The sequence below is a fragment of the Apaloderma vittatum genome, unplaced genomic scaffold (assembly GCF_000703405.1).
Source record: "Apaloderma vittatum isolate BGI_N311 unplaced genomic scaffold, ASM70340v1 scaffold27014, whole genome shotgun sequence".
NCBI classification, from domain to species: Eukaryota; Metazoa; Chordata; class Aves; order Trogoniformes; family Trogonidae; genus Apaloderma; species Apaloderma vittatum.
The window spans coordinates 31454-51552 of NW_009711491.1; the positions used below are offsets into that span (position 1 = coordinate 31454).

General features: G+C 51.9%; 1 protein-coding gene across 1 annotated transcript in view; it reads right to left on the reverse strand.

The window, feature by feature from the left end:
* Positions 1–20099, reverse strand: part of GTF2IRD1 (GTF2I repeat domain containing 1) — a 41812-nt gene that overhangs the window by 18521 nt on the left and 3192 nt on the right. Inside the window, exons 3-13 of the mRNA XM_009867667.1 lie at positions 18134–18280; positions 14269–14452; positions 12676–12977; positions 12203–12292; positions 11214–11297; positions 10472–10655; positions 9181–9206; positions 6578–6698; positions 2929–2966; positions 1970–2050; positions 188–277 (exon numbers count right to left, since the gene is read on the reverse strand). Of these exons, the coding sequence (XP_009865969.1) occupies positions 188–277; positions 1970–2050; positions 2929–2966; positions 6578–6698; positions 9181–9206; positions 10472–10655; positions 11214–11297; positions 12203–12292; positions 12676–12977; positions 14269–14452; positions 18134–18280 (1347 nt within the window). The remainder of the gene's footprint in view (positions 1–187; positions 278–1969; positions 2051–2928; positions 2967–6577; positions 6699–9180; positions 9207–10471; positions 10656–11213; positions 11298–12202; positions 12293–12675; positions 12978–14268; positions 14453–18133; positions 18281–20099) is intronic.

A 20099-nucleotide genomic window follows, 5' to 3' on the forward strand; every position in this document is an offset into this window, starting at 1 on the left:
CAGAAAAGTATCCAGAAAAGCCACTAGTTTGGCTATCAGAGCTCCCAGCTGGCCTGACCAAGGCCATGACTCTGGAAACGGGTTCTGACTCCACTCCCTTGTCTATTAAATAGCATTTACTCATTTCTGACACACGCATGAACTCCCATGCCCCGGCGCAATCCCTTGGATGCTTCCTTTCTGGTACCTGCTACCGTTTCTAGGATGTAGCTGGACTCCTCCGAGGCCATGTGCGTGGGCACTGGGTCGCGCATCTCATCCGAAGCGGGCGATCGGTCTGCGGACAAAACCCTATTGGCAGCTTTTGTTTCAATGCTGAGGGTGACCATGCCCAAACCAGGGTTCAGAAGGTGCAGGCTCATCAGCAAGGGCTGAGTGAAGGGCTCCTCGCTGCCAGGAGGCCCACACCAGGAGCTGCTCTGGGTGTGCATCTGCCTCCTCCCTCCCCGAGACCACCCGCAGCTCAATCTCTCGGTCTGAGGGAAAGGAGCGAAAGTTTCTTCCTAACCTCCACAGAAAGTGAAGAGCAAAAATAGTTCAAAACTATTTACTTGGTTTAATTCCAACTAGACACTCAATTTTAGCTTAAAAAGTTAATGCTTCTTGACTCAGCTACTCCACCATGGGAAAACCGTTCCACTAACAGTACCTTCCTCCACCAAATTGCACCTCCTTGGGTTTCCCTTACATAAGCTGTACACCCTCTTCCTTTTCACCTGTGCCCCCCAATGCTGGGCTCTCCAACACCCTCAAAGGGCTGTCCAAATTTAGCTTTAAATAAACCTTCAGCTAGTTTAAATACTTCAGTCAGGTCACCTCTTAATCATCACCTCACAGGATAAATAATCCAAATTTCATCAACTTCCCCCTGCAGGTGAACACCTCTTTGCTATTAATCCTCTTCCCTGCCCTCGGCTGTGCTCCTTCTGACTGAACTCGATCTTCAAATAAGGTAAGAAAAGGTGGACTCTGGACTTGAAGTATGATCTACCCAGCACCAGAGAAGTGATAACACCTCCTCCTCCTCCTCCCACACACCACCAGCTCGCCACGTATTAGCTTTCCTGTCTTCCACTAGTTGCCAAGTTGAAAATTAAAATGTTTGATCTCCCACTACACCTTGTTCCTCCTCCCTCCCCTATATTAACTATACGTTAAGTCCATTCTGTGATAATCCTGGAGTGACTCCCAAATATTGCTGTATTAAGGGGACTGCTACAATACGGGTGCAACCGCGATGGCACTGGTGTGGTGGAGCCGGGTGTCACTGCTGTCCCCAGCTCCGCCTGCCCTCAGCCACGCTGGGAGTCCTGTTGCTGCCCTCGTTCTGGTGAGATTATTAATTAATAGTGGTAAAGCACACGGAAAATGCAAAGTGCTAACTATCCACTCATTAAACTCTGAGGATCATCCTACCATTTGCTGCTCTGTCCAGGTCAGGTAAGTGGAAAATGACTCTTAAGCACCCAACGGCTCATCTCCATCACCACCAAGCTCTCCGGGCAGAAACGTGGGGAAATGCATCGGTGCCACCGATCCCAACACGTTTTCAGCACGTGCTTAATATTAAACTTGTTCTTCCAAACTCTTCATAATCAGGCTACTTTTCTAAATTAAGGGCCTCATCAAAAGCTTGATACATGGGATCCTCCAAGCCCGCATGTGAAGGAAAGCAGCAAACCAGACTCGCTTTCTCCGGGGGAATGGCAAGATAGAAAAGCAACGAAGGGGTGAGAGAGACAACAAAGAGCCTTAAAACACCCTCCGCTGTCCCCAGGAAACCAGCTCACTCCTGATACATCCCTTAAAATGACTTTCAGAGATGAAGACCATTGCACAGGTATAGGGGGACCTTCTGTGCTGGGAGACACCCTGCAAACAGCTCTTCTCGAAGCAAAATGCTGAGACACGATGCAGCAGCCCCGCCTGCAGAGAGGCCACTGCACACAGCTGGTACCCCAGCGCCTACCTGGCACAGTGATCTGGATGATGTCCAGCTCATCCGGCTCGATTTTGATCTGCCTGATCCCACCCAGCTCTCCTGAGGTACCTACCGGGGAAAAGGCAACAAAAGGCAATTGCAAACAGGAACCAGCAGCGCTGCATCTGCCCACCAATGCAAGCAGAGAAGCCGGGGCCAGCCACGACTTCGGTGCCAGCTGAGCATCCCGCAGCAACGAGGCTTCGGCCGAGTGGTTCAATTCCAGATTTTACAGGTGAGAGTCCACGCTGGACTGGTTGGCCCACAGGCTGCCCCCGCAGGATGCTGCCCCAAGCGTTCAGCCCTGCTGCCTCTTATCTCCAGATAAATTTCCTCACTTAAGGTGGGACTGATTCGCTGCAAGGGGTTGACTCGCAGCTTGGGCGGGCAGGACAGCGAGGCTCAGTGTGGCATTTCAATGGGTCCAAACCCCCAAACCTGGGGAAAAGCATTTGCTTCTCATCTTCGGTGCTCAGAACATCAACACCACTGACTTCCTGGTGATGTGATCATGGTGGCTTTCACAGAATCACAGAATCATTATGGTTGGAAAGGACCTCCAGGGGCATCAAGTCCAACCTTTTTCCCAGCATTTCCCAGCATTTCTCTAACCACTACACCATATCCTCAAGCGTCACATCTATTCGTTCTTTAAACACCTTCAGGGAGAAGGGAACTCTGAAGCTGAAGACTTCCCACAGCTTCACATTTAAGCACGTGCTTAAATCTTGTTATTTCAATGTATGTACTTTTGGGACCCAGCTGGAGGGTTGCAGGGTAAGACCCTTCATCTCTGAATCTATCGAACAGGGACAAAGTCCTTAGAGAAGAGCACTAAGGGCAACCACGTGACTGGTGCCACACATCCAAGTTACTTTGCAGGCAGCTTTCTCTAGTGCCCCTTCTCAATATCACTATTTTGCAAGAGAAAATTAATTATTCCTCACCTGGTTCACAGCTTTCAGAAACACTACACTTCTCAGACCTGGAAGGGAAAGGTAGAAAAAAGAGGTGATCATGGAGCAAGCAGAGAGAGAGAGCTTAAAACCCAGCAGTGTGCGCAGGACTGCTCCTGGCAGGAGGGGGAACCACTGCAGCTCCCTGCGATGCCAGGCAAGGGCTGTGGAGGGGTCCCTGGGGACACGGCGCCCACGGGCCCAGCAGTGGCTCAGCATCCATGGCTGCAAGGGAAAGCCATGGTCTGCAGGTTTCTCTGCAAATCAGCTCTGTCCACGAACCCTCCCCGGCCCTGCAGCACTGCTGATCACAGCCCTGCCTCTAGATGGACAGATGCCACCGATGGATGGCACCACAGCAGAGAGCTCTTGAGAGCAAGAGGGGTTTTAAGCCCAAACCCTGGTTGACTCCATCCCTTTGCAGCAGAGAGCAGTGCATAAAGCGTCGTTTCAATGTGGTTACTCATGGAGCTAAAGCAAACAGGGAGAAAGGAAAAAAGTCAATTGATTTGGTAAATATTTATTCTGCTCAAAGCTTTTCTCCCCTGAAAACTGGGCACTATCCCAAACTTGTGTCCACAGCTAACTTTGCATGCTTGGGAATTTACACAAGGTGTTCAGCATCCAAATGAGATCGCTTTGCTTTCTCAGAACGCGTTTGCTTTCTGCCTCTCTCTTTCTCAAACAAGAACAACAACATCTCTTTGGCAGTAAGGGACCCAAGGAACGGCACTGGAAAACGCACTCCTCCGTGACGCTGGTCCTTCAAGGGGAAGGAAAACCCTTCTGAGCCAGCACCGCATCCCTGATGTTCGAAAGCACTTCTCGCTCGCCTAAATCCACTCAGCAGCGTCAGCAGAACAAACCAGGGGCAATGCGAAGGAAGCCAGGAGTGCTCTTAAAACGTTCTTCCAAAATGCGGTATGCATGAAAAGGAGCCCTGCTCTAGAAAGCACTGCTTACATTACCTAGGAGCCTTGGGAAGGGTTTTACACTCTCCCAGTTTGGGTCAAAGCCAACCTTTCACTAGGGAAATTGGGGAGGGCTTCCTTCGGGAGCACATTACCCCTCACAGTGCCCGGCTCCTCTCCTCGGAGTATCTGGCACTGCCCTCTCCCTGGAGCTGGACTCTGCCCTGGGTGGACCCCTGCTATGGAAATGCTCTGCTCCTACCTGGGAACAGAGGTTCCTCATTTGCAGGAAGGGACTTGAATATCCACCTCTGTTTTTTCTGCAGATAGGTGTTGTTACTGATGTACTGGGAGATTTAAGTTTGCCCCTGTGGCAGGCAAAGCAAGCTGGGCACAAGCACTGCAATTGGTGATTCCCCTTTTAGCCAGAGGTGCACATGGACCTCAGGGTCTGTGGCCAATTCAATGTGCACACACAGCATAAATGAGGAACAAGACTCACATGCACACAACTCGGATAAATCTGAAGCAGACCCCAGGGTGATTCTCAGATTGTGCCTGATTTACACCAGTAGAAGGAGGGCACCACCATGGGGAGGGCGATCTGAACCTGGCCAGGTACAAACAACTCCTAAAACCCCTACTTTTTCCCTACGGGGTCTTCTAAAGTGGTTTTTACTGCTCCATGCAACTCCTATCGGGCCCACAGCAGGTGAGATGGGGACGGTGCAGCATCAATGAGGGCTGTAGGGGGGACCAGAAGCCACCCTTGGAGCTCTGCAGCGGCAAACCTGAGCTCCCACCCCACCAGCACGCTCCTGCAGACAGGTGGCAGCCCGTTACCCACCTATGGCTTTGCAGAAACCAGCTCAGCATCCCTAATACCCTAATACTCTCCACCTTCTTGTTTCCAGTCACGCCAATTTTGCTGCACAGTGGGATCTTCTGTTGCAAAAATTAAAAGCATCCTAATTGCAAATGTTAACAAATGAACGGGAAAACGAGAAGCCTCAGGCCAGGTTTGAGCCCCGCAGCGTGCTTCGAGGCCAGCGGCATTTGAAACATCACCTGCTCTGCTGCCCCACGAGTCTAAACGCCTCCAGACACGGAGCAATTCAGCAAGGTGTGGAGAGCAAAGAATGGCTGAAGAACAGTTTGTAGCTAAGCCCTAGCTGAGAATCCAGGAGATTTGAGTTTAATTTCCCCTAACACCAGTGAAGCACCTCAGGCTGGGACCCAGCCCAGCTGAGTTCCCACCACAGACGTCTTTGGCTGAGGCTCTCACCTGGAGTCCCCTCATCACTGGGAAGAGAAACAGGCACTCTCAGGGTGTGATTCCTCCAACTCGTTTTAAATGGTTGGAAACAGCTGACTCATTTGCAGCACCAACAATTTCAACCCATGTACAGCACCAATGCACAGAGCAGACCAGTATCGCTCACAGAGACCTGGTCCAGGCAAGCCTACCCAGCCACCAACCTTCTAAACCCCCTTCCCACACCCATGGCTGACTCTCCTTGCACTGGAGCTCCAGCACGGCACGGCTTGTGTCGCACTCGCAGCCCACAGCACACCCTTTGCAGACAAAGGGCAGAAAATGTCCCCATGGCGCAGCACGGGGCACGAGTGACACCCATGGGTGCTTTTGGCACCTCATCTCTAGTAGAGGAGAGGATGAGAAGAATTTGGCTTGCTTCATTTTGCAAAATGAAGCTTGGAAGGGGACACAGTGGTGTCCCACAGCAAGGTTGTGCAAGAGCCACCCCAACCCTGTGGGGTAAAACCACCCCCAAACCCTCCTTTGAAGCTGGAGACACCCAGAAGCCTGGGTGACAAATGCTGGCCCTGGGGATTGGGCAGCTGGAGAGGACTTTGCGATGGAAAGGCTGCAGAGCATTTGCTCCTACAGCCCTATTCCTGAGCCTCCAGCACGGCTGTGCAGACAGACACCCCAGCAAAGTCCATTTTGCTGCTTCTAAACCCATCCATGACCAAGGCGTCTGTGAAGAGGCTCCTTGGAGCACAACCTCACTCACGAGCACCAGTTACACTTCCATGAACTGCTGCTCTGCTTCTCTTATTTGAAATGATTTTAAAGGCAAATGTTGGGGCTAAATATTACCTTGCTTCTGACCAGCTGGAGTAAAAATGAAGGAAACTGGGGCTACACAGAGAAAAAAACCTTCTGCATGTCCCAGCACGGGTTGGAAAGCAGCACTGTGTGTGCTACAGATCAGTCTAGATCATGGCACAGCTGTACCAGAAACAAGTGCTCTCACAAAATGTGCCCTGCCCTTCTGAACTCTACAGCCCCACTTCTATCAAAACATCTGTTAATCTGCTATTAATGCCCCTGTGAGCTTTATAACCAAGTAATGCTTAATTAGCAGGATGCTGCATTATGGTGCCAGCTTAGGGTGAATCCTTAGCCTATGCTTTAACACCGGAGATCGCTCTGCAGATAATCTCAGCCTGCCCAGGCACGGCCCCGATTTCATCAGTTTTCTACAAAATCAATGATTCCAAGCTTCGCTGTTTTGGCTCGCAAAAGGATGGGGTTGCTCAGTCTCCCCCTGTGCCGGCCAGCTGTACGACTGCGGTGGGATTTTAGGGAGGCAGGAAAGCAACGCCCTTACAGCAGCACAGCAACAACCTGCTGGGCATCTTAACACCCCCAAAATGCCTCTCCAGGGGATGTCACTTCGCAGCGGAAAAGGAGCGCCTCTTACCTGCTGCTGGTCTGAGAGGTCCCCGCCAGGTCCAGCACGGCTCCGCGGTGCGGCTCGGGGGAGATCTCTCCAGGGGGGCTGGAGGGCTCCAGCTTGGTTGGATCTTTGGTAAATTTGCTTCCTGGAGTTGGGTGTGCAGGGCGGGTTTGGAAGGAAAAAAACCAAACCCAGAATTAGCAGTCAGAGATGCCAATGAGGCAGCTTTTCCACCTCCCTCTTTCCCCTCCTCCTGCAGTCCCAGAGGTTGGGTTGGGGGAACAGGTTATCACCTGTCACCTGCTTGCAGAAAAGTATACAGATTTAACTGTGTTTATGCTTTAAAATAATAGCAAGACTTTTGCTTAAACCTCTGCACAACTAAGCGTGTGTTGGGCAGCCCTGCCGGGGATGGAGCATCTCCAGAAAGGGCTGGCTGCCAGGACAGGGTGCCAAGAGGTAGGAACTGGGATCGGGAAAGCCAGGCATGGCCAGGGCTGTGGACCAGTGCTGCGGGAGCAAGCCCTGAAGTGGGGAAAACCCAGTCCCAAAGGAGCTCAGCAAAGCCCAGAGCAGCAGTGACACAGGACACCCTGTCTTGCAGCTCCAAGCCCTGCATGCAGCAGGAGAAATCTCTGCCGCAGCGATGCACAGGGGGACAAAAGCACCCTGTCACCATGAAAAGCCTCCTCCCTCCCTTCCCCGTTCCTCAGCAACCTGAAAGGAGCTGAAACGAAGCCTCAGCAATGACCTTGGAGATGAAAAGAGTTGATCTGAAGGCAGGGCAGAAAATGGAAATTGGGCAGGGAAGGTGAGCAAAGAGCTGAAGAATTAGTGCTGAGGGAAGAAGGGAATGAAATTATGCCACGAGGCTGCAGAAACCACGTAGGTGTCTTGTTAAATAGCTCCTGCCAAAGGCCCTTTGCTGGTCTCAAAGTGCCATCATGACATCTCCATCCTTCGAAAACACATCCTGTCCGTGCAGGCACGGCTCTGGCAATGGGACCAGCAGCAATGGAGAGCCCTAAAGACACTTTATCTACCAACAGTCCAAAAGGCTCTTTTTAATTTGTGCTTTCTACGGACCAGATCTTATTCTAGCAGCAGTGAAGCCTGCCTGATGCTGTTACCCAGGGGAGTAGCGAAAATAGGTTTCCTAGCAGTGGTGGGTCTTTTAATTAAAGGGTGAGTAAAACTGTACAGTGAAGCTCTGGGATACTTCGCAGCTGGCAATTTAAAACAGCTCCTCTCAGAAAATAGTGTCTTTGCAAAAATGGCACCTCCTGACTCAGCAGCTGCTTTTTCTTTTTCTTTTTTTTTGCACAGTCAGATGTGCTGACACAAATCACAAAAAGCCAAGTTTAATGCATTTTGCTCCTGGTAGCCCTGCAGGGACCAGGCAGGGGAGGGGGAACTGCCACCTGCCCCAGTCCTGCTGGGTTTGCTTCCTCATCTCCCGATTTCCACCTGCACGTAACCTGCCGCGTAACCCCTGAGCTCGTAACACGGTGCTTTCCAACTGCAGCTCTTGAGCTGAGCTACAGACATAGGAGATACCTTCCCGCCCGGATTCCATGCAACCACGAGGGATTTGCAAGGAAAACCCAAGCATCCCAAGACACAGTTCAGTGCTCCATCCCCTGGGGGTGGGTTAGACCTTAAAAAAAGAATCATTTCCTTGAGAAAAAAAGTCATTAGTGAGGCTGGAGACAAAGAAACACCCCCACGGGGAAGGGACCCCCTCTAGGCTCTGCTGGACATCCCCTTTGGTCATCATTGTCCCCTGTCGTGGGGCCACAGGGGTTAATTTGGCTGGTGGCGATGTCAGAGGAGAAGGTGCTGTCTGGAAAGCTGCCAGGGTGCGGGGTTGGCAGTTCGTGAAAGAAAAGGAAAAAAAAAAAAACAACCAACCCCAAAACACGTCTTTACTTGTGAGCCGAGCCCAGGTGATGTGGGAGCGGGGCTGGGCGGCAATAAATCCAGGTGCAGTGCCATATTTCAGGTAGGTATCAGGGAAGTGGGATGGGGACAGCTGCTGGAGCGACGGTTGGGTTGCACCAGCACCTGTCTCCTTTTATTTACCATGAAGCACTTAGCCTGGCTTCTCCACCTCATGCCAAAAGGAGTAAAAACATAGGGCAAAGAAAGCCGAAGAAATCCCCTCCCTAGGCTTTTGTCACTGAAAAAAAAAAAAAGGATTTGAATTGTTTTTCTTTTAAAAACAGTCAGCAGCTGGATGATGCTACCACTCCCCAGCCAAAAAAAAAAAAATAAATTTAGCAGCGAGAAAAAAAAAAATTTAGCAGCGAGGAACCCAGAGGTGATTTTTCTTCCTTCTGAAAGCGCAGAAACACGCTGTGTGCTGCCTGTAGCTGCAGCTCAGCCCAGCACGGGGAGCCAGCTCCGCCTCGCACACCACGGATTTCTCACTCAAACCTTCAAAAATATTTCAGAGATGCCCAGTTCTTGCACCAATCCCAGGTGAGGGCAACCTCAGCACACCTGGGTGCCGGGCACAGACAAGGCTTCTCCTCACAGAGTGTAACTGCAAGTGTTCTGCACTTCTGCTGCTTACAGGTGACATTATTTCAAGTCTGGATTATCTTCCAGTTTTGTGGAGAACGTACCTGTAAAAATTCTCTCGTCAAACATCCTAGGAGGAAAGGGGAAAAAAAAAAGTATTAGAAATAGGTGCTTCTAATGACTGAATTTTAGGTTTTACTGACGAACAGCATTAGACCAAGTCAAAATAGTTATTTGATTCATTCTCTAAGAAAAGAAAATTAATTTTTCATCTAAAAAAAGAAAAAAAAAAACCCAGGCTTTTAGTCTGTTGTGCAACTGGCCAATCTTACAGCATATGCTTTTTAAGTAAAGCACCTTCAAAGCTGCTTACAAGTCATTCTCTTAATTTAATTGATTTATTAAATGAGGCTGCTACAGATTGGCTTTACCAAAAGAGACAGTGGGGCTGAAGTAGCTGTGGCTGGACCTTCACTTTGTGACACAGATCGTCAACCAGATGTCGTCACCTGTCTCCTCATCAGCGTATTTTGGTACCACCTACAACTTTGCTCGTGGGAGCAAAGCGTGTTCAGGGCCACGTCCCGGGGCCTGATCCAGCCCGGCGCAGCTGAGCGGCTCCTCCACCAGCTGACATCTGGAAAGCTAATTCCTTCTGGAACTCCTGAGTCCTGTTGATGTCACTGATTTTAGGTCCCTTGGGAGCTTTAGCTGGGGTTCTTCTGCGCCGCAGTTTCACGCCTCTAGCAGGGGAACGCCACCAGGGCAGCCCAGGCAGGGACTGAATAAATAAATATATTATAAAGCAGATTTTCCTGACAGAGGAGCACAGAGGGGTTACAGGGTGCAGAGATAACCAGGAAAGCGTCCACTCTGCCTACTCCAGTGCCAATAGACACTGAGACACCCTGCCTGCAGGTGATACATCCTCATCATCATATATACAGGATGTCAGTGAGTGATCCCTGCAAAACAAGGTGGAGGGGAATCCCTGTGTGTTGTGAGTATGGGTGTTCCCCCTCTCACCCAGAGGCATCTCTCCCATCTGACAAATGCCATCGGAGGGTCCCGTTACCACCCAAAATGCTTACGGTGGCGCCGGCAATGTCTGCAGGGACTTACGACAGGGTGGAGGGGCTCGAGGGGGGGCTGCAGCCCCGCCATGTCCCGGGGTCGAGGGTGCCCTGCAGCCCTGCCATGTCCTGGCAAAAAAGGAGAGAGAGCGATGGAAAACAGAGGTTGAGGGGGGTGGATAAAAAGAGCTGCTTGGCACTTTTCCATAAAAAAGGGTAAAATGAGTTTTGGATGTCAAAACAAACCCTGCGAGCATGGAGGCGACACAGCTTCAAACCCCGAGTCCCCTCGAGGTCCCCGCTCCCTTTACTCATCACCCACCTCTTGATGACAAAATGGATGTTGTGCCTCTCCTCCAGTATCCTCTTGAGCTTGGGGACACCATAGGTGCAAGGTCTTTTGAAGGGTATTTTGTCTGGGATGCCGATGATTTCCACAGCCTCGGGGTCACAGGCAATCTTCCGGTAGGGAACGGGGACCATGTGGTCTAACCCCAAGGCTTCGGCTGAAAGGTGAACACACGGTTTCACTTAAACACAGGCTTTTCATCTGTATGATGGGTGAAAAGCTCCAGGCTCTCTCCCGAGCTTATAGTTGCCCAAACGCCCCGGAACGACCCCAAAAAGCACTGCCCATGGCAAGGGAAGCACCAACAACTCCTGTAAGCCGTGCAGGTGGAAAAAAGCAGCTGCAATATAGACAATATTTTTTTTTTCTCTGCCACATTAATTTAAAAATCATCACATATCGCAGCTCCCCCTCGCCCGCAAGTGCTGGTAGCGTCCGTGTGCTCTGACCCTGCATGCCACGCTCCAAACCAAAACTGTTTTACAGCCCAGCTATAAATTCCTCGATGGCGGAGGGGGCTCCAAATGGAAATATTGACATAACCTTCAGCAGACACCCAGCGACTGGGAGCTGCTGGGCTAAATGTGTTAGGAAGAGAAGGGAGCTCTAGCATATGGCTTCTGCTGCTGTGTTAGGGAACAAAAATGATTGCTATATAATGATATGCAAACCACAAGCGCTGCAGATGCATAATGGGATATTAACTCCTACTCACCATATCTGCTGTTAAACAGAATTTGCACGCACTCCCTAAGGGTGTTGATATCTTCAGTTTCTTTTATAAAACTGTCCCACTTATCTATCAAAACAAAATATACGAAATAAGGAACTTCCATATGGTTCGTACACAGCAGATGCACTCTTCTCACGCGAAGCGCTGGGAAGCAGGAACAAGATTTTGCTGCTTTAAAAATAACGATTTCCCTCTTGCTGAGTGGATTTTGCCAGGCTGGCAGAGAAGGTCTGGGCTTCCCCAGCCCCAGCCCCGAGCAACCTCCTCTGCAGCTGTACATGTGCAAAGCAGATTCCTAAGAAATGACCCCATAAAACTTCTCAACCCTGAAATGAAAGACCCTCCAGGACAGAGCAAACTCAACCTGAAGCGAACTTTTGAAAGGCACAGCCGTTTCGCAGAGGAGCTGTTTCACCTCCTTCTCTTTCCCAACTTTCCCACCTGTATTTTTTTCTTCTTCTCAAGGCAGGCAGGCAAGGGTTTTCATGTAAACACATCAGCATTTTTAGGTGGCATTTCCCCTGGGTGGGGTGGAGGTGGGGAAATGGCAAAGTCTCCTCCCCATTGCTGATTCCCTCCGGGCACCGCGGCAGAATCACATCAGGGTTAGTGGGTTTCAGGTATTTTGAACTAAAGCCAAGCTTTCGGCAGGTATTTGCTGTTTGCAGCTCAGGCAAACGGCCTCACCCAAAGCTGGGCCTTGGTTTCCCAGCTGGCCAGCGGGGCTTGAGGACCAAGCATCATGGAGATGGCAGAGACGGACCCAAGCAGGGATGGAGGTCTCGGCTGCGATGCTGAGATGTTGCAAACAAGTAAAGGGGAAAAAAAAATAAAAATCCCCTGATGCAACATCCGCAGTGTTGCTGGACCCCTGCAGAGCACGGGGATGGCTGGGAGACCGGGAGAGATGGGGCCGGGGCAATCCTTTCCCTAAGAAGCGGCTGCTGGCCGCGACAGAGCGGGACACAGACCTGTCTTGTCGTGGACAATAGAGAAGAGGATGCGCTTGGATGAGTGCACGTTCTGGATGAGGGGACCTCCAGAGACCGATGATTTCTGCCCTGGACAAGAGGGGAGACAAGGAGAAAGAGGCTGATGAGAGCCCGACTGATGCTCCGGCTACCCAAACAGCCCTGCCAGCTCTCCTCCATGCACCCTGGCGGGGTCCTGGCCAGACCAAGTCCCCACCATCCCTCCTGGCTGTCCCTCCAGCCTTGCAGTGCAGCACCCGGCGTTTCAGGGCAAAAACGGAGGTAACAGCCCATCGGCATCTCCTCAGAGACACCCAGGGAACGGCCGGGGCCACACGGGCATCCGCTCATCTCCGTATTTGCACCGATTTTCATCCAAGGACCGCCAAAAAACCCAGGCCTGTCCCCTGTCATGGCCAGGGGGGTGGGCTTGGCACCAGGCCCTCGTCTGAGAGCAAACTCCAGGCTATTACCACAGCAGTCGCTGTACTCCTGTGAGGAAGGCACCTTCAGCTCTCCCGCGGGCCTGGGCAGCAGCACCTCGCCAGCCGCGTTTGGCCCGGAGGACACCTCCTGCTTTAGGTCGACGGCGATCTGGGCCGGCAGCGAGACGCCGTACAAGAAGTTGGTGACGGCGACGGCGGACGGGTTGTCCTGGCCGGTGGGTTTGGCCATGGGGCCGTTGGCACCAGAGTCCCGGCCACCCTTGGAGGCAAGGGGAGTACAAGTCAACTCAACGCCGGGGTTCGGCTCTCGGTTGGGCTCGTCCGCTGGCCTGAGGGGAAGGAAGGCAGAAAAGGAGGGAAAAGCAGGTTCTTTTAGGGCCGTGGCACTGCTAAGCCGGGACAACAAGGATGTGGAGGGGCAAGGAGAGCTGTGCCCGGAGGGTGGGACACATGGCACTGCCGGCTGCCAGGCTCTTTGGTTCAGGATTTGCAGACATCACCCAACTTCATCCAACTTCTTCAGGCACCTGGACTGTTTTTGTCTTGTTTAAGTGAAGCAGGCTGAAAGGTCTTACAGTAGTTCAAAGGGTTAATATTAGCTAAGGCAAAGCTGCCTAGCTCCACAGCCCGGTGCGTTTTAAGAGTGAAAAAATAAGTGTGACCATAACCACTTGCCTTCCCTGCCCATCCCAGTGCCCAGGACCCAGAGCACGTTCAAGGGGGACCTCAGTCAGCCCAGGGATGAGCTTCAGACTGATGAAACCCACGTGCTTCACATGAGACAGGCGGCCGCGAGCTTGTAAGGCAAAGCTGCCTAGCTCCACAGCCCGGTGCGTTTTAAGAGTGAAAAAATAAGTGTGACCATAACCACTTGCCTTCCCTGCCCATCCCAGTGCCCAGGACCCAGAGCACGTTCAAGGGGGACCTCAGTCAGCCCAGGGATGAGCTTCAGACTGATGAAACCCACGTGCTTCACATGAGACAGGCGGCCGCGAGCTTGCACACAGCTCAAATTCTTCGTGCCCTACTTTTAGCTGTCTCAGCCTGATTTTCCAGAAGTGCCGAGCCTTCGGAGGAGGTATTTGGTAGCACTCAGCATTTCTCCAAATGGATCCGAGGTGCCACCAGCCAAGCAAACACAGAGGAAAGGCACCCAAAACCACCGAGCCCCTTCTGAAAACGCGGCCAAAATGGGGAGTTCACCCTGCCACCGTCCCCTGCCTTCCTCCTCGTCCAGTGTTAAAAACCCCATTTCAGGCTGGGAAGAAGCTTGCAGCATTTACACTGGAAACCTCTCTGGAGACAGAAAAGCACTTAGCTTACCGCAGTGGAAATTTTGGTGGAGACACGTAAAGCGACGTGGTTAATGCACGCGTTTACAGGTGTTTATTATAGGAACGAGTCTGAAACTGTCTCGAGCCACCCTGACACTGATGAACCGCCAGGCAAGGCTGGGTTTGGCGTGCCTGGACCCAGGTTTCAAGGTCTGGGGGAGAAGCTGGCACAGGGAAGGTGCCCTCCTGCCTGCTCCGTGCAAATTCTCTGCACCCACCAGTGTTACAGGAGCCACCATTCCCAGGGCTCATCGTTCTCCTGTCCCTTGGGGATGCCCAAAATTACCTTCTTAGCCTGAAGCGGATGCTGTGGCTGTGCTCTAGGATGGCCATCAGGGATTTCATGTCGTACTCCATGGGTTTCTTAAAGCTGATTCCCTCGGGCAAGCCGGCTACTGCCAGCGAGCCTGGCTCTTTCAGGAACCTCTCATACGGCAAAGGGACCACGCTGTTCTTCCCCACAGCTTCACCTGAGGAGGGGACAGAGTCACACACCGATGGACACCCTGCACCCCCAACCATGGCCAAAATGGGCTGGAGGAGTAAATGCAACAGCAAGAGATACCGACAGATATATTAGAAGAAGAAAACCTCTTCCTACCTCAGCACCTAGCACGCAAGGCCCTCCAAGCCCTTTCTAAAATTGCTAGTTAATAAAACGCTCACAAAAGCCAGTAAGCAGACGTCTCATCTTTCGAGTTGCACGGTAAACTCCTCGGATGGGGTCACTTGGCACAGGTCCACCCACCGGGAACGTGCCAGCGAGGGATGCAGCCGCCGGCGAGCCAGGAGGGAGCAGAGACTCGACAAAGGAGGCTGAAGGGCTCGCACTGATTTTTATCTCATGTTTACTGAGATACTCTGGGAACCTTATTTTCAACTGGTTTTCTTATTTTACCTCCTGGAAGAATGGGAAGTACTTTGATTGCTATTGCAGTCAGGCAGCCTTAAAGCACTTTGAAAGTCAAGAAAAAAATACCTCCAACAGCCTCTCTCCATCCCTTTCACAGGCAGCACAAACATTGATACATCTGACTGCACCATCACCTACAGTGGTCCAGAAATCTCACCTGTACCCCTTGATGACGGCCACAGAGTCCCCCTGTCTCCCCACCGTGCAGGGCTGGCCCTGTTGTACCTCTCTCCCCAAGGAGTTGGGAGCAAACAGCTTTCCCTTGCCCAGCAGCAGAAGACAACCAGCAAGCATCCCAGCTATACACAGATTTTCTAAACAGGCTAAAAACCCCAGGTGTCCAAACCAGGGGTGCTTACGGTGCTCTACATGCAAGACGCCTTTGGAAAACCAGCCCTTTCTGAAGGGTTTCAAGGAATGGCCAAAACCTTTGAGGTGCTCTCTGCGAAAAAATTTCTTTGGAAACCAACCCAAGTACCCACTAAACCTGGTGCTGAAAGCACGAAGCAGAAGGAACAGCCCTGCGGGAATGTGACCTGTCTGGCAAAGCAGCATCCAGACGCAGCACATCTGGCTGCGAGGTTAAGGTGTCTGCGCCTTTGTCTCCAGGCTGAGGGGCAGGCAGAGGAGATGATGGGATGTTTAAATAGCTATGGGATTTTATATTGTTAACTTTCTAAAAAGTCTTTTCTTTTTAATCTCTTCTTTAAAAAAAAACCACAAAAAACACCAAGAGATGTTACAGAAACCCTGGAAATCTTGTGACACTGTCAGCAAGTCCTTATTAAAAGTGATTTCTTCAACATGTTCTTTGAAGGAACGCGTGATAACTAACTTGCACGAGCCATCAAGGTTCCTTATAGGCGGGCTGGATAATGTTTTAATTAAGCCAGTAACAAAAGCTTCAAAACGATGCTTTGAACCACAACACCGCGAGTACACTTTCTGCAAGCTGACGGTTTCCCCTGGCCCGGCTGTAGCAGCTTTCCACCTCCCTCCATCACCTCTCTTTGTGATGGGGAGAAGCTCCCAATGCCCATGGCAGCCCCTTATCAACCCAACACTCAACAACTCCCCAATCATATCTTTATGGGGAACGCGTTACCGTCAAAGTGACCTTCACCAAGCCTCGCGCTGCCGTGCAGAGGCTCACGGTTTAGCTAAAGAGAGACAATAATCATCATTAATGCCTGTTTAATAGAAGCCAGCAGTAATCAGTCATCCTGTTGGTGCGGAGATTACCCAGCTCTAGAGGGAATACGCGATCTTTTCAACTGAGAATTTTCTAAGATTTTTTTGTTGTTGTTTCCAATCCCTGTTGATGGGAGGCAACTGAAAAGATAAAAAAAGCCCAATCCAAACCCGTAAGAAAGATAACTGTTAATTTCTGACAGTCTTCTTGGTGTTGGAAATAGAATCACCCTGGGGTATCTCTTATCTCCTGCGGTACTTCTCCCCACTCAACCAGTGGGCATGCCATGAGGGAGCATCTGCCCGGCCGGTTTCACGTTTAGCGGCTCAAGGATGGAAACAGATGAGCCTATTGAACGAGGAGCAAAAGTAGAATCACACCCAACACCAGAATTGCATCCAAAGCCAGGACTACACTCAAAGCCAGGGCCAATTCCACCAGTCTGGGGATGCCCAATCTCCTCCTGCCACGGCAATGCTGGCCACCCTGTGCTGGGGACCCAGCCAGCTTGTCCCCACGCGCCTCGACAAGGTAAAGAGCATCACAAACTCACCCCGACAGATGGGACACTTGGTTCATATGCCCCGCACAGATGCACCCTGCTCAAGCCTTTGTGTGTAATTATGTATTTATGCTATATCATACAGGAACAATTCTCATATTCCCAAGAGGTCTGCAAAGCCTGGCGCTCTCCCAACAGCAAGACAACGAGAGCCGTAGGTCAGAGAGGGGATCCAGCCAGCGCCGAAACACCCTCCCCACCCCATTCCCTTGACACTTCTGCATTGCCTGTTCCTTCCCGCTGGGGCCCAGCCTTCTGAAGGCAGCGAGGGGATTTGATTACTCCTGTTAATAGGAATATAGCCTCCAAGTCCTCTAAGTGGTTTCAGAAAACGTTGGCGACTGTCTGTCCCCGGGGGAAGGATGCCATCTCCCCTTTCCGCCTGCGAGACGAACGCTGAACGACAGCCAGCGGCAGCAAATCCTGCACGCAAGCCCAGAGTGGTCGGTGGGAGCACCCGTTACCCCGCCTCCCATCGTGCGGGAGTGCCCACTCCCAAATCTAGCACAGAAACAGGGGCAATGCCTGCACTCAGAGAGCCCCACACGGTCCCAGCAGGGCTCAGCAGCACACCCCAAATCCTAAATGGGGACAGGGAGCCGCACCAAGAAAAGTGAAACACCCGGTTCTGCAGCTGGTCCAGCCAGGCAGCCTCAGCTCCTCCAAAGCATCACACTGGGCTAACGCAACCCGCTGAGCGGCACGGGGGAATGTCAGGGCTTGCCACCCTGTCTTCCCAACCCAACCTTGCTTTTCCTACCCAGGCCAGCACAGTCCTACAGGTGCTGCCAGGGGACAAGCTGGGAACACGGACACCACCTCCAGCTACTCCACGGGGGCTCCGGTGGGGACCTCCCAAGCAAGAAGCAGGCCCTGCCACCACTCGAGCCTCCACAGATTGGGCCCGGAGGGAGCTCTGCAACCCACTGGGTTACATATCAACAGCCATATGGTCATCTACATTTTAATTGCAGAAGCTTTATTACTGGGGATGATGCATGTGCTGGAACGGCACCAGCTCGTCTCTCAGAGCCAGGGCTGCGGGGCAGCCTGCTAGAAAAATCATCTTTTTTCCTTTTAAATAGACTTGCCAGGGAAAGGGGTGAGAGAGTCTCTGCAGACTCCCAACACAGCCTTTGTGAAAGAGGTGCTGTAGAAACAGAGTTAGGGATAAAGGAGCGCTAGAAAGTCACACTCAGGGCATGGCAGAGGCATGCTGGGAGAGGATGCTTCCCTCAGCATAGGATTTTTTTTTTTTTGCACAGGGTGGAGTACTGGGGAGTGAAGAAGCAGTGGTCAGATCCCCTCTAATGCAACGTAACCCTAGGCAGGAGCAAGTCCTGCCACGCTGCCCCTGCCAGGCGCCTGTTCCCTCGCTGGGGAGCCGGGCTGGGACTGAAAGCCGCATCCAGCGGCAGCACCAGGCAGCTCGGCGAGCCCCAGGGGCAATCCAAATCCCCAAATGGAAGCGTGAAGGTTCTTACTATAAAGCACATCAAACACTTCCTCTACCATCTTCCTGAGGAGGTACACGTCTGATCCCTGGTCCGGGGAGACCCTGAGCACGCTTCGCCCGCACTCCTTCGCCTTCTTCTGCGCCTCCGCGTCCTGCTCCTTCCTCTGCTGGACTCCTGCGGGGAGGGAAGAGCAGAAAACAGGAGATACTGCGGTGAGAAGAGGGTTCATGGGCGATGCCGCGTGTGCTTTCGAGTGGCTGCAAAGTGACTGAACCCGCCGGCGGCGTTAAATCAACTTCACCCAGGTCTGAATGCATCCCTGCCCACTAAACCCCAGGCAAGACAATGTCCCATGGGTGCTGGGCCTCCACAGCATCAGCCAAGTCCTCCGGCTGGGCAGAGGGGTGCCCCAGGTTTCCGATGTACCCCAATCCCTGGCTTGCATGGGGCCACAGCCCCCGGCAGCCCCTGATGTGCAGGAGAAGGAGGTGGCACAGGCGGCAGTAGCAGCAGCGCAGACAGGAGTGGGATCAGTCACCCTGTGCGTGCCCTCCTCTTCCCTGGTTTTACCTACTCAACTGCACTGAAGCTGTTGTGATTAATTGGGCAGCACATTTCTTTTCTCTGGTTTCAATCTGCTTAGCCTTCAATCTCTCAGGAAAAGAAAATCCGCCTTTCTTGGAGGCTTTTTTACCCTTCAGCATCACGTAGCTCAGTAATACCAGCTATTTCCTGCTAATTTCCCCCATTAAACCTCAAATAAAGCATATCTTCGGCAATGACTTCCTTGCATCTCTAAATGCACAAAAAATTAAACACTACAAGTGCATTATTGCCGTTCTATGCAAAGTGATTCACAAGGGATTTTCGGTGGCGAAAGACTAATTCCTTCATCATCCTCGACAGGATGCCGGTGATCGGCCCCGGATGCTGCCTGAGCACTCAAGGAGGAGCTTGTGGATCCCTCCTGTGGAAAGAGCCTGCAGCTGGGACGTCACTGGGATGGGGACAAGAGCCACCCCGGGGCACCCACAGAGCTGCACATAAGAAAAGGGACAGCCACCCAGCACCACGCTACCCCTGGCAAGCTCCACGGGCCTCCCACGGCGTGAGGAAATGGGCCCTGGAAAAGTGTTTTTGGGGTGTTTTACCAAGGGGGTGAAATGTATCTGCATCCACACCCTCCCATGACTGACTCTCGCTCCCAGCTGGGCCCTAACTCTGCTCCACTGACATTAATCCTGATGACTGTCAAGTTCCCCCGCGCGCCAGGAAAGGCTGAGCCTGAGATTCAGATAAAGGAGGGCGTTCAAGCAAGGTCTGCATGCCCAGAGAGATAAGAGGCTTCTAACATCTCCCAGCGATGTCTGCTTTAGATTACTTCAGATCCTTTCTAAGGGGGCAGCTAGACTATAAATCAGAGGCACTTCCAGGGATGCTTTCCACTGCGTGCCAGTTGTAAGAGCTTTATGGAGTGGAGTTGAGCCCGGGCCATTTATAATTCAAGACAGAGTTATCACGTTTCACCCTGTCTCCAGCCTCAGCCGCTTCGCCCGAACCCCGTCGTCAAGATTTGATGCTTTCAACCAGATGTGACCACTTCATTTTGACAAAGGTGCAAACGAAACCAAAGGAGAAGGGAATCCGGATCTGACGTTGGGCACGAAGTCTCTGGCAAAGATATATGTGTGCATATATATATATATATATATATATATGAGATCCGCAGATGGATCATCAATATTGTGAACTCTAGGAAGACAAAGCATTTAATACATAAGAGGGAGCACCCTCCTGTTGGCCACCCCGCTGCCATTCACTGCTCCTGGCTGGTGGGAAGGGGAGGCAGTTGCCCGCAAATGCAGGAAACGTCCCCGAATCGCCTCCTGTCCTGCAAAACATGATGCACCAACGCGGATGGTAAACGCTGCTGGTGAGTGATGGGGCTGCCTGCAGCGGGCAGGACGGAGGGGCAGAGCGGGGCTTTGGCAGG